We start from the raw sequence: 15,339 nt of genomic DNA on the forward strand, positions 1-15,339 counted from the left end.
GCTAAAGAACAGGATGAGATCATTTACCATGTAAATAATGTGACTGCAGACTCAGAGCAACTATCATATATAATGTGTACACCTCTGAGCATTAAAGCTGTATTTATACTTTTTCCGGACATATTTGGTATAAGATAAACTTGTAAAACCCCAAATCCATTGCATTACTGGAGTCGGGTCCTGGACATAAAGCATCCTTTAAAGCAGAGCAGGACAGCAGCAGCTGCATGAGACAGTATGATAAACATCAGGACATCATGGCAGAGGCGAAAACAGCTCTCCACACTGAGCCCACTGTTCCCCCATCAGATTACATACATGATAAGGAATGAAGAAAGTCATTTCATTTACACACACACACACACACACACACACACACACACACACACACACACACACACACTCTGTCGCATCACGCCATCGGAATCTCCGCCAGCTGCGCAGACTCAGCAGCCCTGGCACCGTCACATCAGGGTTTTCCATCGGTCTGCGCGGATTTGCTCGACTTATTTATTTAATTACTCGTTATATAATACACACCGACTTTAAAGACACACTCGCACACACACTGATCGTCCTCAACCTACTAGCGCACCCAATGCAGTAAGTAACATTTCTGCCAATCTATGCATGTTGAAGTGTCCGCGGGGGGCAGCGTGTTAGTGAGGCTTTGTTTGTATTGTTTGCATGCTTGACAGAAGAACCGCTAAATGTAAGAGACGTTTTATTCTCCGTGAATCTGTGATTGGACTGAGGACTGATCGATGGACGCTCCCGCCAGCTCTGACCGCCAGCTGCTCTTTGTGAGCGGACCCCTCATCCCGCTTTTGTCCAAGTTCTATTATCTACCAGCATTGATTTGTTTTTCCTCCCCGTTCGCACGTTTTTGAGAAATTGCAGAGACGAGTTGAGCTGTGAAACATGGATTCATGTCTTTATGCACTTTGCTATTGGATAACATAAAAAAAACGGGGAGAATAAACGGACAAATATGTATGTGTGGGATTTTACGCGTTAGGTGCTGCGAGGTGCATGGATTCAACTCTCGGGACAAACTCGCGCACACACACACACACACACACACACACACACACACACACGAGCCGTGCCTTTTCGTAATGATGGAACAGGGAAGAGATCTGTCCTCGACCTGGGTCAGAGGAGCCATCACCCTCTTAATTCATTTGGGGGCATCCAGATGTTCTCCAGCTGCTGTCTGTGAATGAGCGTAAACTCGGAGTCAGTACTTTGTCATTATGATCGCTGTCATTATCATCATTAGTAATCCTCGCGCTGGAGCTGATCATCTGTCGGGACCTCTGTGTGTTTCATCGGAACGTGCGCTGTGGTGCCGCTGGGGTTGTTGTGGCTGTAGTACTCCTCGAGGACATGCAATTGTTCTTTTGGGAACAGGGGCACTGACGTCACTAAAGCACCACTGAAGGCGGCGTGCTGCGGTTGTTCTGACGTCACGCCGCGTGCGGTGCTCCAGCTCTGCCTGCATCATCACAGAGGAGTGGGCGTAAATAAATAAATAAATAAATAAATAAACGTCCTATACACGCACCCACGTATGCATGTATAGAGCGACACGGTTGTAGTTGTCCGGACTGTGTTCATTGTGTCCATCCTTGAAAACTGACTGGAGATCAGCCAGTTGCCTCCTCGGTCTAACCTTGAAAATATCACTGTAGAGAGAAACCAGATTAAAGCGGCAAGGTCACCTGCTGTGGATTTTAGTATTAGTGAGTGATAAAAAAAACCAAAAAAAAAAAACAAAAACATGTGGGCTGATTAATAATTTAATAACTGCAACAAAATAAAAAGAGATACAGAAGTAATGAGCAGAAGTCCCACGTGTGTTGCATACTCACCATACAATGATAGCACCCTGTAATACACCGAGTAGATATGAAAAATTAATCTCCACATTTATTAATACTGTGCTTCGGGCGGCCTCAGAGATAAACCTTGCATTATGATAATCGTGTGGGATTGCAGTGCAACGCTGATTGCTGCACTGAGCCGAAGGGAAATTCCCAAAAGCTCCAGGTGAGAAAAGGAAAGTTGTTTTTCAGCATTAATGATGAAAATTCAGGGCTGGATTTAAAGGGCTGCACATCCCAAGATCAGTTTCCTTGTCATGAAGAGAAAAACCTGCTCTTTTTTTGGTCAAGTCTGAGGAAATAACCCTGATGATGTCATCCTGGTATATCTCAAAGACAACACAGAAAACCTGAGTTGCAAACTGGAGGTTTGGTCTGATTAAAACACTGTTTTTGGACCCAAACGTATTAAAAGTCTGAATATCTTGGCCTTTGGTACAAAGCTCATTACAGGAAATGTTCCTTAATTTTTCGTGGGTTCTGACTTGAATATTCTTGACTGGATGACCCCTCTCATCCCACCCTCCCCCATCATGTCTAAAGCCACATGACAACTCTCTGATCCTCTCTGTGGTCCCTCTCCTCACAGCAAGTCCTCCTGACAGACCTGAAGTGACAGAGCTGACCTGGATCTATCCACTGAGGCAGGCTTCTCCGAGCAGACGGACTCACAGATCCATCAGCAGACAGATAACGGTGTCAGCAGCCCATCCACAGCCTAACGGCCCCGTCCAACACTGCATCCACACCGTCCTCCCCCATCCTCCTCCTCCTCCTCCTCGTCGCATCTGACATGGCAGACCCCAGCCTCACGTCACCCTCCGGGACGCCGCTGCGCTCCCCCAACACCTCGCTCACCCTGTCCTTCCCTTTCCTGAGGGAGGGGAGCCGGGTATGGGAGGAAGGGAAGGAGCAGCCGCTGCCCAGGGACTTACCCAGTCCGCTGCCAACCAAACGCACCCGCACATACTCAGCGTGAGCATGACTGTCTTATTATTTATAAGCATGTGCTGCAAAGAAGAGATTTGCTTAAAAACTTGTTGTCTGTACTACTATGTTCCCTACCTCCCTACAGTCTTTAAACACTCTTAAAAGAGTGCTTTTTTAGAGAGAGTGGTACACATTTATCTGACAGCTGTAGTCACTTGTGCTGCTAAGGGAGTGTTGCATAAAGGATCTGAACATTCCCACCACTGCAATTAGTCATTAACCAAACTGACGTTATAATTGATTAATTGTTTCTAATCATGGACGTATGGTGGCAGGTCTGAAGGTCTGAAGAAAGGTTGAATACTGTAGTATCTCATCCTCTCTGTCCTCATCTGTTTCTCTGCCTTGTCAAAAGTGCCTGAACCCTGAATTGTATCACGTAAAAAAGAAAAAACATGATCTTCTAAACGGCTCCTTCATGTCATACTGAACCAATTTGTCAGTCGGCTGTACTGAGATGAGTCGTTTTATGGGAGAACTTCCTTGGTTTTCTGTTTTTGCCTGCAGTACGGTGCGTGCTCACTCAGGTCCAGCGTTCAAGGGAGTGTGTAAGAACTTCTCCAGGTCACAAGGTCACGGCTTCATCCGACCCTCCCACGGCGGCGAAGACATCTTTGTTCACATCTCAGAGTGAGTGCCAATAACACTGAACACACTCCCCAAAGACAAAATCATCCAGATGTCACAGCCATCATCTCCGAGAATCAGAGAAACACATCATGCCTTATCTGAATTACAAATAGCAACACAAACTGGCTGCAGATCTGCAGCGTCAACTCAGGATTGTAAGAACTCAGCAAACAATATTATTTATGTGTTTTTTTTTAAAGGGAAAGCTATTTTTCCCAACTCTCCAAGGACTCTGTGTCACCTGCAATAAGTGGAAGTACAGAGAAGTTGCTGTACTCTCTGTTCTGGTTTTATTCAAAGTTTTTATTCAGGACAAGCAGAATATCAAGTGTTTCTGCAGCCTCAGCAAAAGCAAATTTGTGACATTCCACCAAACAGATTATGGAGGATGATCCAGTTATCTTATCGCTAAGCATCTAAGCGTCGTGGGTCTGAAAGTCCAACGATTATCTTGTCTCAAATTTCCTCATTATCAGAGCTCCAGCAGATTTCTATTTGCTTCGACAATCTGTGTGTGTGTGTGTGTGTGTGTGTGTGTGTGTGTGTGTGTGTGTGTAACCACACTCTGTGAAGTGCCTTTTAAAAGAATAATTAGACATTTTGACATGTATTTTTTTTTTTTTTTTTTTTTTTTTTGCCAAAAGTGAAACCATTGTGGTTTTATGGGGACTGACTTGATATGTCTTTGGCAAACAGGAAGTGGAGGGTTGAAAGTCAGGAATTCATTGTGCATGCCAGAAAGTGTCAAACAAACTCAAGGTCGAAAGATGCAGAGGTGATAGAGAGATGTTTTATCTTCGGACAGATAACATAGAGATAAAAGATAAGAGAATGTTGAAGGCTTAGTGCCTGTGCATTAACACATTATTACACTGTGAAAGTTAAAAAAACAAAAAGAAAAATCCAAACACACGTCCTGTTGTGGACTCGCGTGCCCGTGGACTATCATCCCATGTGTGATGGCTCTTCCCGCCTTATGATTCATCTTTAACCTTTCATGTAGAAGAAGCGTGACGCAGCACTCACCCTTGTCCTGATTTGTCTCTGTTTCAGCATCGAGGGGGAGTACGTCCCGGTCGAGGGCGACGAGGTCACGTACAAAGTGTGCCGGGTCCCGCCCAAGAACCTGAAGGTGCAGGCGGTGGACGTGAAGATCACACATCTCAACCCAGGGACGAAGCACGAGACCTGGTCCGGGCAGATCATCAGCTCGTAGGCCTGAGCTGTGGGGTCTGGTGGGTGGTGTTGCTGGGTGCTGGGCAGGGCTGGGTGGGTGGGGGGTCGCAGGACCTGTCGTGGGTACATTCTGTGCTCTTTTTAAAAACTGGTTTTACCTACACAGCAAAGTGTTAACGAGGGTCAACAGTTCAGCTGCAGGTGGTGCTGACAGACTGTCCACTCACAGCAGATGCAGTGTACTCTGTTCTGTCTGCTGATGAATTTGCTCTGTATGTGAAACTGACCATTTATTCATTGTTAGAAGAAGACTTTTTTTTTTTTTTTAAAAACAAATGTATTTATAGTTTTGTCATGACAGCAGTAATAAAAAATCAGATTTGAGATGGAGGGGTAACGTGACCAGGGGCCTCATTTTTCACGTCGATCGGCTGCGTCCAACATAAAACATCAGGAAAACTGAAACTGTGGTGCAGATCTGCAAACTGAGCCACGACAGCCGAGGGTATGTGCACGGAAGAGAGTGACTGAGGACAAAAGGCTGGATTCAGTTTTACTTCCCTTCTTTGCAGCTGTTATGCACTTGTTTACCACCCTGCAGTTTCCAGGATCACATGTTGAGTGCAAGTGTGGGTCAGATGACTTGCTGTCATGTTAGATCTGTTTTTAAGTGCAGATGTTGGAAAGATGAGAAAAAAACAAGTTCAGCAACAGAGTCACAGGAGGTAAAAGCAAGTAGTTTGGGGAAAGGCAGTTGAAAGGGCAGGTTGACAGTCCTCAGCAGAGCAAAGCTGAAGTCAAATGAAATCTACTCAATAATAGAAAGCTCTAAAAATACGCAGCACATGGTTCTGTGTTTGACGGGACGTCTTATGATCCTTTTTGAGTTTCAGGTCACCAGTTTAGAAACAAGAGAAAGAAGTGGAAGTTTTGATTTGAAATGAAGAAGGGAACTGAAGGTGAGAGCAAGTTAGGAATCAGGACTGAAGAAGGCAGATCACATTAAACCAAGTACATCTCAAAAACATAAAAAAAAAAATAAAAAAATACTGTGAATGGAAAGCAATTTTCCTGAAAAGTGCATATCCTTGGTTGTATTGTCTTGTTTGTGGTTATTTATGTGACTTATTTATTTGATGATTTCTTTTCAGATTTGTGTGTGTCCTCAGATCAAGCTCTATATTTTGGGTAAAAGTCAAAAGTTGCACTCGACTAAGAAAACTGCCACAGCGCCCGATGTCAGTGTCAGGTTCCTCTCTTTTTGTTGTTCTGCTCAAAGGCTCCTGTTTTGAGAGCGTCTGGAGCCACGACTTACTGATAAACGAAACTATTTCTTAATCTCTTTTTCTATTATTAGAGAAACATGTGTCTGTGTGTGATGTAACGAGCGTAGTCTGCGTGACGGTGAACTACATGACTTCATAGTTTGTGCCAATAGAGATGATTGTCACAGAAGTGTTATATGTAGTTATTCAGGTTTTCTCAGTCATGTGCTGTTGTGTATGTCATTTTCTATTCTCTCTGTTCCATATAGCTCTATGCATCGTGTCTCTCTGTCAGTGTCGCTGCCTGAATCTGTTCACTGTTAAATTTTGTTTGTTTCTGTCGCATCAAAGGACACTTTCTTTTGTTGATGAGTCACTGCGGTGGTGATCCACACCATTACTTCTAATGAGCCTTGAAAGTACATTAAAGCATTTTATGATTCACAGGTCTGGTGGAGGCTGTGTTTCTTTGCATGTACGTGAGATTGAGGGAGGAAGAGGAAGAGTGCTGTCAACATGAGAGACACGTCCATAATGTCCTCTTCACTATGGACGTGTCCTGTCAAAGCCTGATCATCAGACTGAACTGTCATACAGGGCAGGTGCAGTGAAAGGTGAAAAGGCTTCCCTTTAAAGCTGCTGTTTGTGTCTGTTAACAGCTGGATATTGAGAAGAGCTCCCACTGCCATAAGTGTCAGTGTATCTTCTGTCCTCTACAGACACGGTGGACACAAAAAAGCTCAAAAAGAAACCAGTTTAATAAGATTAGCAGTGTTGGGTGTCTTCATTGCTAAATAATTGCTAAATATAAACTTAAGTGCTAATTATCTGCTTACCTATTCATTGGTAGAAGAGTCTACTGTGGACAGAGTGGACTCAGAGGCTCACTTGTCTGAATAAGATGAGACGAGACATTGATGATTGGAAAGGAGAGCACATGATGCATTTGGTGTTTATGCAGCCAGAAGTTGAATGGTTTTGTATTTCTGCAGCACGAGTGTTTGGCGACTCCAAGTGGTGAAATTAAAAAGACACTGTGGCAGACTGACAGTCCATGCTGGCGAGCCTGTGGAGAGTCTGCAGCCCTGTTACTGAGAGCGTGCTGCGTTTGTGGGTCTGTGAGCGAGTTAGATGTAAAAGAGGTAAAGAACGACACTGTAGAGCTGAGGTCAGTGAAATCATATCAAACCTGTTTTATTACAATGAACAGACACAAAATACATTTTTATCCATAAATGACACGATCGATCTTGCATTTAGCATCAGCGACACATTAAAAGCTTTCCTGTGCATAAACGCCTCGTCTACATGATCGCTGTAGTCTTTGAGGGTGGAAGAATGCTTACAGGCAGACCCAGACCTGCAGCTGCTGCATCTGATTCATCATAAGCCTCATATTTGCAATAATGAACCATTGAAGGATCATTATCATATATCATTATCAATACATACGATTGCCCAGTACACAGCGTAAAAATATTTTACATAAAAAGCTGTCATACTGACTGACAGAGGTCTGTGGAGTGACCTGGTCACAGTAGCTTAATTCACTGGTTAAGATGAATTCATTGAGTCAGTAATGTTCAGTTTTAAATAGAAATCTGCTAAATCTTCACAAAGAACCGAGAGTACCATAACAAGCTACCCGAGCAATCTTCTTTCATTTCCAGCAGCTTTGTGGGGTTAAAACAGACCTTTGATACTCATACAGTACACCAGCAGTGAATCACACCCAGTTCAGAAAGCTGTAGAGACGTTAAAATACCTGGAATGATTCATAGATCCTCAACTGTGGAGGAGGAAAGACTCTTTAATGCTCATATCTCATTTCCTAAAAGGTCGCCTCACCTGTTTTAATGTGGCTCTCTCTCACTCCTATCACCTCCTCCAGTAGTGTTCAATAAGACCATACCAACGACTGGTATTACATCACGCCAACATTAGTGCAAAACATCGCTCTATACTCTCTGTTGGAGTAACAGCTTTCAACACTGCAGAACGTTCAAGAATCTCTCTAAGCTTTTTTTTGGTTAATTCTATGTTACATGCTACACATTGCAGTGATGTGACACTGCAGTACTTCCTCAGTGAGTGTCCCTTTTTTTTTAAAAAAAGCAGCAGGATTTACTGTCCAAATTCAGTCACATCACCCCGCTGCTGTCCGTTTGTATTTCAAGTAAGTACACATATTAATAACATGGAGAAAATCATCAGTAGTGGTACCTTTGAGCAGTTGAATAACTGTCTGGGTTTGAGCTGCTTCCTGTTGTACCAGCACAGACCCACAGGTGGCATTCAGAGGGGTTTGTGGGGAAAGCGGTCGAGGGCGGGGGGTGAGGGGGGCGGTGCAGCAGCAGCTCAGGACATCAGACTTCGTGCGGTTGAGCATCAAAGAAAAGCTCGTGGCAGAGCCTGGCCGTGTCCTTCGGAGAGTAGACCGTGAAACCGATGGTCCGTGGGTCGTTAAAGATTTCATAGTCGTTTCCTCCCTAAAGAGAGAATCATCAGAAAGTCCAAATAAGTCATTTTATCCAGCCTTGCTGGACTTGACACTGGTCAAAGTTTGCTGAATTTGCAAGACCCCTTAGTAGAAACTGAGGGAAATCTTAATGCTTCAGCACATAATGATATCGTAAAGGTTAGCGCGCGACAAGGCTTCTCTCCTGTAAACATTTGCCAAGATGAACTTACAACGGAGGTCTCGTTGCCAAAGAAGTAAATGGTGTCCAGACCCTCCCTCTCCAGCACCTCGAGACACAGTCTCTTGTCCCAGCCTTCTGGGAAAATGTCAAAGCTGATGAGACCACCTAAAACAAGATGGTGACAGCTGTTATCAGCATGTATAATCATGTACACTCATATGCACCTTTAAAGAAGAAAACACTCTCTGAAGAGGAACATGAAACATTCTGAGATCAGTTAACACATATAAGCATCTTTTTCAGTATTTTATTCACCAGTACAGTCAATCCACTGGTAAACACTTTGCTTCCACCTGTATTTACACTCAGCCCCTCGAGCTCTGCAGAGCACATGTTATTTGCACTCTGAGCAGCGGTTGTGACTGATGGGGACTGTTGGTTCTTTATCCAGCAGGGGGTCTGACTCATTCAACTTGCTGGCAGGGAGACACACGGCTTTTGGGAAAAGGATGGCGCACAAGAACGGACCATTCTGCAGAATGTTTTTTTTTTTTTTTTTACACAGTCCAGCTCTGCTTCTCATCACAGCTTAGACTAGTTTCTCCTCTTACAAGTCACAGAAATAGCTCTGTTGTTGTGGTCAGACGACCGTGGTGACCTTTGACTTGTGTAATCCAGCTGAAAAGTCTCCTCCAAAATGCTCTGCAGCATTTCCCTGTTAGTCTACTCTCTCGCCCTTCCCCCCTTCAATTCTTCTCACTGCCTTATCTCAGCTGATGGGCTTTAGAGAGCCAATACAAAGGGAACAGCTGACCGGCGCCCAGCCAATCAGGGGGCCGTTCCTCTCGCACACCCTCCACACGCCTCCATCCCAAACACCTTCAACCACACTATAAACACCACAGTGTTTCAACCACATATATTGCAGCCCATCCCCCAGTCGGCTTTGTCCACTCCTGAGCAATGATTGTAGGGCTGCTACGCCCCTGACAAATACTGTAAATTACACAACCTACCTCAATATAAAAGGGTTACAAGTACTTGGGGAAATCTAGTTCCACTGTGTGGAAAGCGAGTAATTGAAGGAAATGAACGTCAACACTGATACAGATACAAGTCTCAGGGTTTTCTTCTCTGTACCTGCATCTCATCCTCTGTGATTGTTATCATTTAATGAGGAATAATCAATTCAGGATAATAGCTTTCACCTCAGATCATCAGTCCCTGTAATGAAAACACTGAGTGTTCCTCACAGATGGATAGAGTAGCAGGTTTATGTAACAGCTACTGCAGAGATCGGAGGTATCGTCTCACAAGGGCAGTTGAGCAGAAGCAGATAAACACAGAGGAAGGCAAACAAATGGCTCTCAAGCTCTGTATATCCTCCGGACACATCGGCTGTCTCTTCGGTGTCAGAGTCAACAGTGTAGACAGTGAAACGTCTGCAAATGGCCCAGATGTCACTGCAGCTTTCCGCCTCAGCAACCTGTGTGTGTGCAGTGCACACAAAAGAGTTCCTAAGCAACATTAAAAGCCAGGGCTTTGACGACGAAACTTTGTGTCATATGACCTCCGTTGGCAGACATGAAATCTTTTGTCTTGAAATCTTTTCTGCTACGTGCCAGAGATTGATAACAGGAAGAATAGGGAGGAAAAACAAGCTTGTCTGTCTCTTCTGTTGAACTGTGAGCAGCTTTCACGCGTCACCAGCACAGGCTGACACCTCGCAGGGCACGTAAGCAAACATCAGGCTCCTGATTCACCTCACTGCTGCCGTGCTGCCAGAGTGGGAACAGTGTGTTCAAGGGTGTGTAATAGCTAACTGAGGGCTCCAATGTCTGGCACAAGGTCCTCCACACATCACAGATGGGAGGCAGAGGGAGGACAGAGATGAGAGACAAATAGACAATCAGACAGATTTGCTGTAAAACTGGTTTGTCACTACACTTCTGTAAACATGCTTTTCCACCTGAGAGACACACTCTAGGGATCAAAACAGAAATGCCGTTAGGAAGACGATGCTTGAGTTAATGATGTCCAAACACATGAGGATAAGCTGATTTGAACATAATTTCCAAGGCTACTATGCAGTGGTTGAGCCGGTCTCTTCCTGCAGGAGCCTGCAGTCAGGGAGGGTCGTTCAGGTAAAGTGGTGGCACCTGTGCAGGCCTCCACCGACGACCAGCCTGGTCTCACTGTGTCTCTCATTCCACTCACTACTGATGCAGTTCAATTCATTGTGACATTCTCTTTTATTTGTTTTGCACATTTTTGGGGAAATGGGGCCGTACAGTATGTTTTGATGCAGATGTGATTTCTCTCTCTCATCAGACACATAAATCAAGTGTTGGCTCACTTTGCTGAAGAGAAGCTAAAGCACTGTTTGGACCTTATTACATAGTGGTTACTTACTAAATTAAAAACAGCAGTGGCTGAAGTTGTTTTGGCTTCAGTGACACATTTAGCATTTGTCAGCCATCACTCAGGAACACTGCTGGTCTGCCTGAGGCCCTGCCACATGTGAGAGTTTGTAAATGGGATTTCAGCTTTCCACTCTCTCACCTTTAGTAAAGCGTAGTCCCTTTCCAGCAAACTCCTGTTTCAGGGCAGCAACAAATTTCTCCCTGATCTTCTCTCTCTGTGGAGAAAGTGACACAGCAGTCAGACTTTGCCAGCTCTGATACTACACACGCACACACAAGACGAAGAAGTCAGAGGCATGCATGAGTGTAGCAGAGGATCTAAGTGCAACAGCGAGCAGCTGAAGGGTTAAACCTCTCCTCCTCTGCTGCTATCTGCCTCCTCTGCCCGGCTCTGTGAACCATCAATGGTCAGCCTGTTAAGCTGTCCTGAAAGCTCAATCTTGTTTGACCTCTCTTTGTCTGCTTAATTGTGCACATTTCATGAAACAGAGAGACAGAGACTGAGAGGTGGTCCATGACTCTCAGAGCATGATGTGTAAAGTTTGTTTGTTTAGCTTCGCTGCTGCACATTTTCTGAATGTTCCGGTCGGTTTCAACTTCATTGCAATTTAGGCAAAGGGGCCAACGGCGTCATCCAGACTGACTTGTTACATGTACAGCAGCACAAAAAGTTTGAACTTTACAAGCAGCCAAAGACACTGTTTTACCTTTCCACACAGTCTAATCTTATCACATGTGCTATAACGCAGAACTACAGCACAAACAAGAGCAGTGGCCGTAGCAGAAGAATGATGTGCAAACCCACAAACCACATGATCACAGGGGTTGACTGCTCGAACGCAGGAATGTGTCTACTTCGTCCAACACTGTACATTTTGCTGTCTTCTGCCTTTACAGCACAGCGATAATTTGGTCTCTTTTCATGTACTGAATATTTCACCTTGTCGATTTCAGAGAACTCAATTCGCTCCTCCAGCGTGCAGCTCCGACCAATCGGGGAAATGTTGAGCATTCCATTCCTGAACTCAATGAACGTTCCCCTGCAGGCAATAAAGGACGGATGGTTAAAGGACATGTTGCTTAACTGAGGTAGAAACCTGCGTCTGGTTTGACATAATACAACCGCGTCTTAGCTTTATTCCTACATGGAGATCACAAGAGGGAGACTTTTTCCTGCTTCAACAGGTCAGAGCTGATGAATAAAGGGAATTGGCATTCCTGTGTAGCAGGAATGCAGGTCAAAGGTGAGTGTGTGTGATTGTGTGTGTCCCCCTGAGGGACTTAGTCACTGGTGGCCTGATGGGCTTGTGAGTTCGATCAAAGTTTCACCTCTTCTTTGGCAGCTTGATGAGTCCCATGTAGCTGAGGCAGAAGTTGATCAGGTCCTGCAGCAGCTCTTCCCCGATCTGGTTCTGAATGGCCTGATGGGTGAAAATGCACTTCATTCATAAACAAAAGTGATTAAATGATAAGAAATTGCCTGTGTATCAATATAGTTGATCAAGATGGAAGAGAAGAGGTCAACTAGGTTGATTCATGGACTTTTTCTTCAAAAAACATTTTGTAAAACAACAGACTTGTCTTACACCAACATATCTATTTCAACCCTGATCTAACTTCTTATAGGCTCATCTGCTCTGTAGGGGCGTGTCTGTAGTGCTGCATATATTGTTCTCAACATAGCTAATGTGTTGCATACCAGACTGAAACATGTGACTGTGTGCATCCACTTACATGTTTTGTGAGGAGCTTCCCATCTTTGTACTGCACTGTCCCGTTCTCAGCGAACACGTAGTCAAACTTGTGTATCACTGCAAAAGAGGAGGCAGGAGAAACGTGGCTAAATGTGCTCGCACTCGACTAAATTAGCAGAGTCTCCTCCTCGAAGGCCTGAGTATGGAAGAACAGAACGGCCTGCTATATTTACCTGGAGGCAGATTACAGTGTATGTAACACTGCCTGGACAAGTCAGGTTTAATCTCCTTTACCTTCCCACTCACTTTGCTCTGTGTGGGAAAAAAAAGTGTGCAGCGCTGCCTGAATGAAGGAGCTGCTTTGATCACTTTAACAGTAAAAACACAGCAGTCACCTGCAAAACAGGATTATCCTGCAAAAAATGAAACGGGCGTGTAGAATCTGATAACACAATAGCTGCTGGACTGTGTCATAACTTGACAAATAATAAAATGTTCCTCTAACTGGGTTAAGAGGTAGTAAAATATTATTGTTGCAGCTCTTGGAGTTAACTGTTAGGTGATTATATTGTTCGTACAGGGTGTAACACATTTGATCTGATAACGTCATAAAAAACACTGTAATAATGTAATGTCACAGCAACATGTTCGACCCATCTGGAGTGTGATTGTGATCATCACAGTATGCGGCAGCTACAGCAACCACAAGTAAGAAAAGATTGACCTTTAGCACACTTGGCACGGTTAGGAAAAAAACATGGCTCCCTCTGAGCACAACATGTCTTCATTCCAGTTGTCGTCTGATATTTAGTCGTAGACAAGCCCGCCCGTGCAGACGTGCGTTAGCTCAGCTGGGAGACTGAACGCTGCACTGTGAGGACCAAATTAATGAGGTTGTCACATGAGTTGAGATGTCATGCATGACAAGCTGAAATGCAGCAATTAGTCAGCCTGACACACTTATTAGCCAAGAGATAAAGGAAGAGAAAGATAACCAGGCTGAGCAAACTGCTAGTCTTGTGTTATTAACCTTTCATAGTGAGTCTAGTGGGTTGTGTTACTCTCCTTTAAGCTGCATAGCAGGCACTCAAAGTACCAAGTCAAACTACATGGCCTGAATCCTAAATTCCCCCTGTAGACTGGTGTCCATTAAGCAGAAGTTATAATAAAAAGCATCAGGTCATATATTGTGTATCAGCTGGGTGACTGATCCGGCACACAGCGCTCAAACCATCTGAGCTTAAGACAGGAAGAGGGCTGCTCACCATCATCCCCCTCGCCCAGCTGCTCTGCTATCTTGGAGTAGTCGGACCCTCCCACGATGCCGATCTTCACTTTCCTCCGCAGGGCCTGGAAAAACTCATCCAGCTGTGGGTCGATTTTCTGCGAATCACAGGAAAATGCGGTGCTCCTTAAACTGAGTCACTGAAGCATCGTCACAGAGAAAGACGTGAGGACGTGACGGCAGACTTTGCCTCTGTGGTGCTGCAATCTGGAACACATTTCTAGTTATCTCGACATATGGACGAAAAAGCTGCACGCAGGGGAGGCCGCGTTATGTAATAGGAGGGAGCTGGCATACTCTCTCTCTCTCTCTCTCTCACACACACACACACACACACACACACACACACACACACACAGCAGTTACCCTAGATGAACCCAAGCATTCAAACCCAATGACAAAAGAAAAGAAGAAATAAATCTTAAATTATTTCAACTGAATAATAAAAGAGCTGATTTCTTTCCCTAAATCCTCCACACCGACCTCACTGCCTAAAACTCAAAAACGAGGTAAAAACATGGCACTTATTTCAGTGTTCCTCCAGAGAATTTGGAGTACATTACATTAAAAAAGCACTAATTAAAGCCCAGGTGAAGAGCCAGTTTTGGGACAGCTTCCATGTCTCTCAAGGCAGGACAGACAGTAAATAGGCCAACAGACACCATCAGTCCTATACATTACATACCACGCAGCCCTTCCACGTGTCACAGCTGGTAGATAAACAGCAAAGGGGGGACACTGGTGTGTGTGCGGGGGGGCAGAGCCCACAAATGTGAAATCAGTGCATGAGGTAAAGAGGACACATACTGTCAACCCGTCCTGCAAACAGTTCACAGGCTCATAACGAAGAGAAGAGCAGGGGGATGCACGGACAGCGTGTGATGATCAATAACCAATAACGCGTTGCTGGAGCATTGATTGATTGGATGTGTGCTCACCTCTCTAGGCGGTGTCAAAGTGCCGTCCACGTCGAACAGGCAGAGGATGTTTCGGTCCGACGAGAAGCCGTTTGATTTCTCCATTTCTCCTCCTTAGAGGTTTTCTGCTGGTTTGTAAATTCTTCTTCAGGTTGCAAGCGTCTCAGATCCACGCTCGTGCGAGCAAACCCGTAAAAAAGGACTCGGGGTCTTCAGCTGTCTGTTGAAATATTACAATAAATAAAGTGGAGTTTTTACAGACAGCAAATTATCTCTTCTGGTGCGCGCTGACAGCCACTTCTTCTTCGAGTCCTTCAGTCTGGCCGACTCGGCTCGGCTCGGCTCGGCTCAGTGGCACCATTCAGCTCATACACAAACACAGCGCGCGATGTGTTTGGCCTCTTTTGCAACACAGTAGCTCACACGGGAGC

The 15,339-nt window shown here is 44.8% G+C and overlaps 2 protein-coding genes across 3 annotated transcripts; one reads left to right on the forward strand and one right to left on the reverse strand.

Annotated features, from left to right (window-relative positions):
- Positions 1–422: 422 nt before the first annotated feature.
- csdc2b (cold shock domain containing C2, RNA binding b) lies at positions 423–6,393 on the forward strand. 2 transcript variants are annotated; one of them, XM_076753522.1, is made up of 4 exons: positions 423–603; positions 2,476–2,861; positions 3,384–3,506; positions 4,560–6,393. In XM_076753522.1, the coding sequence occupies exons 2-4, from the start codon at positions 2,680–2,682 to the stop codon at positions 4,720–4,722; spliced, it is 468 nt and encodes a 155-aa protein (XP_076609637.1). In that variant the 5' UTR covers positions 423–603; positions 2,476–2,679; the 3' UTR covers positions 4,723–6,393. The 2 variants fall into 2 exon arrangements, with proteins under 2 accessions (XP_076609637.1, XP_076609638.1); XM_076753523.1 differs by having other exon boundaries at positions 466–603; positions 2,480–2,861.
- A 723-nt stretch (positions 6,394–7,116) lies between these two features.
- On the reverse strand, positions 7,117–15,316 carry pmm1 (phosphomannomutase 1). The gene is made up of 8 exons (XM_076752722.1): positions 14,930–15,316; positions 13,972–14,089; positions 12,747–12,823; positions 12,342–12,433; positions 11,953–12,052; positions 11,152–11,227; positions 8,639–8,754; positions 7,117–8,436 (listed from the first exon to the last, which is right to left on the reverse strand). The coding sequence occupies exons 1-8, from the start codon at positions 15,011–15,013 to the stop codon at positions 8,314–8,316; spliced, it is 786 nt and encodes a 261-aa protein (XP_076608837.1). The 5' UTR covers positions 15,014–15,316; the 3' UTR covers positions 7,117–8,313.
- Between the last annotated feature and the right edge of the window lie 23 nt (positions 15,317–15,339).

Source organism: Chaetodon auriga, chromosome 16 (genome assembly GCF_051107435.1).
Source record: "Chaetodon auriga isolate fChaAug3 chromosome 16, fChaAug3.hap1, whole genome shotgun sequence".
Classification (NCBI taxonomy): Eukaryota; Metazoa; Chordata; class Actinopteri; order Chaetodontiformes; family Chaetodontidae; genus Chaetodon; species Chaetodon auriga.

Excerpts from the sequence above, each read along its gene's own strand:
- csdc2b (XM_076753522.1), top strand. The coding sequence starts at position 2,680 with ATGGCAGACCCCAGCCTCACGTCACCCTCCGGGACGCCGCTGCGCTCC. Across the intron at positions 2,862-3,383 it reads CGCACCCGCACATACTCAGC|TACGGTGCGTGCTCACTCAG; the intron begins GTGAGCATGACT and ends TTTTGCCTGCAG. Across the intron at positions 3,507-4,559 it reads ATCTTTGTTCACATCTCAGA|CATCGAGGGGGAGTACGTCC; the intron begins GTGAGTGCCAAT and ends TCTCTGTTTCAG.
- pmm1 (XM_076752722.1), bottom strand. The coding sequence starts at position 15,013 with ATGGAGAAATCAAACGGCTTCTCGTCGGACCGAAACATCCTCTGCCTG. Across the intron at positions 12,053-12,341 it reads ATCAAGCTGCCAAAGAAGAG|GGGAACGTTCATTGAGTTCA; the intron begins GTGAAACTTTGA and ends TATTGCCTGCAG. Across the intron at positions 11,228-11,952 it reads AGTTCTCTGAAATCGACAAG|AGAGAGAAGATCAGGGAGAA; the intron begins GTGAAATATTCA and ends CTTTCTCCACAG.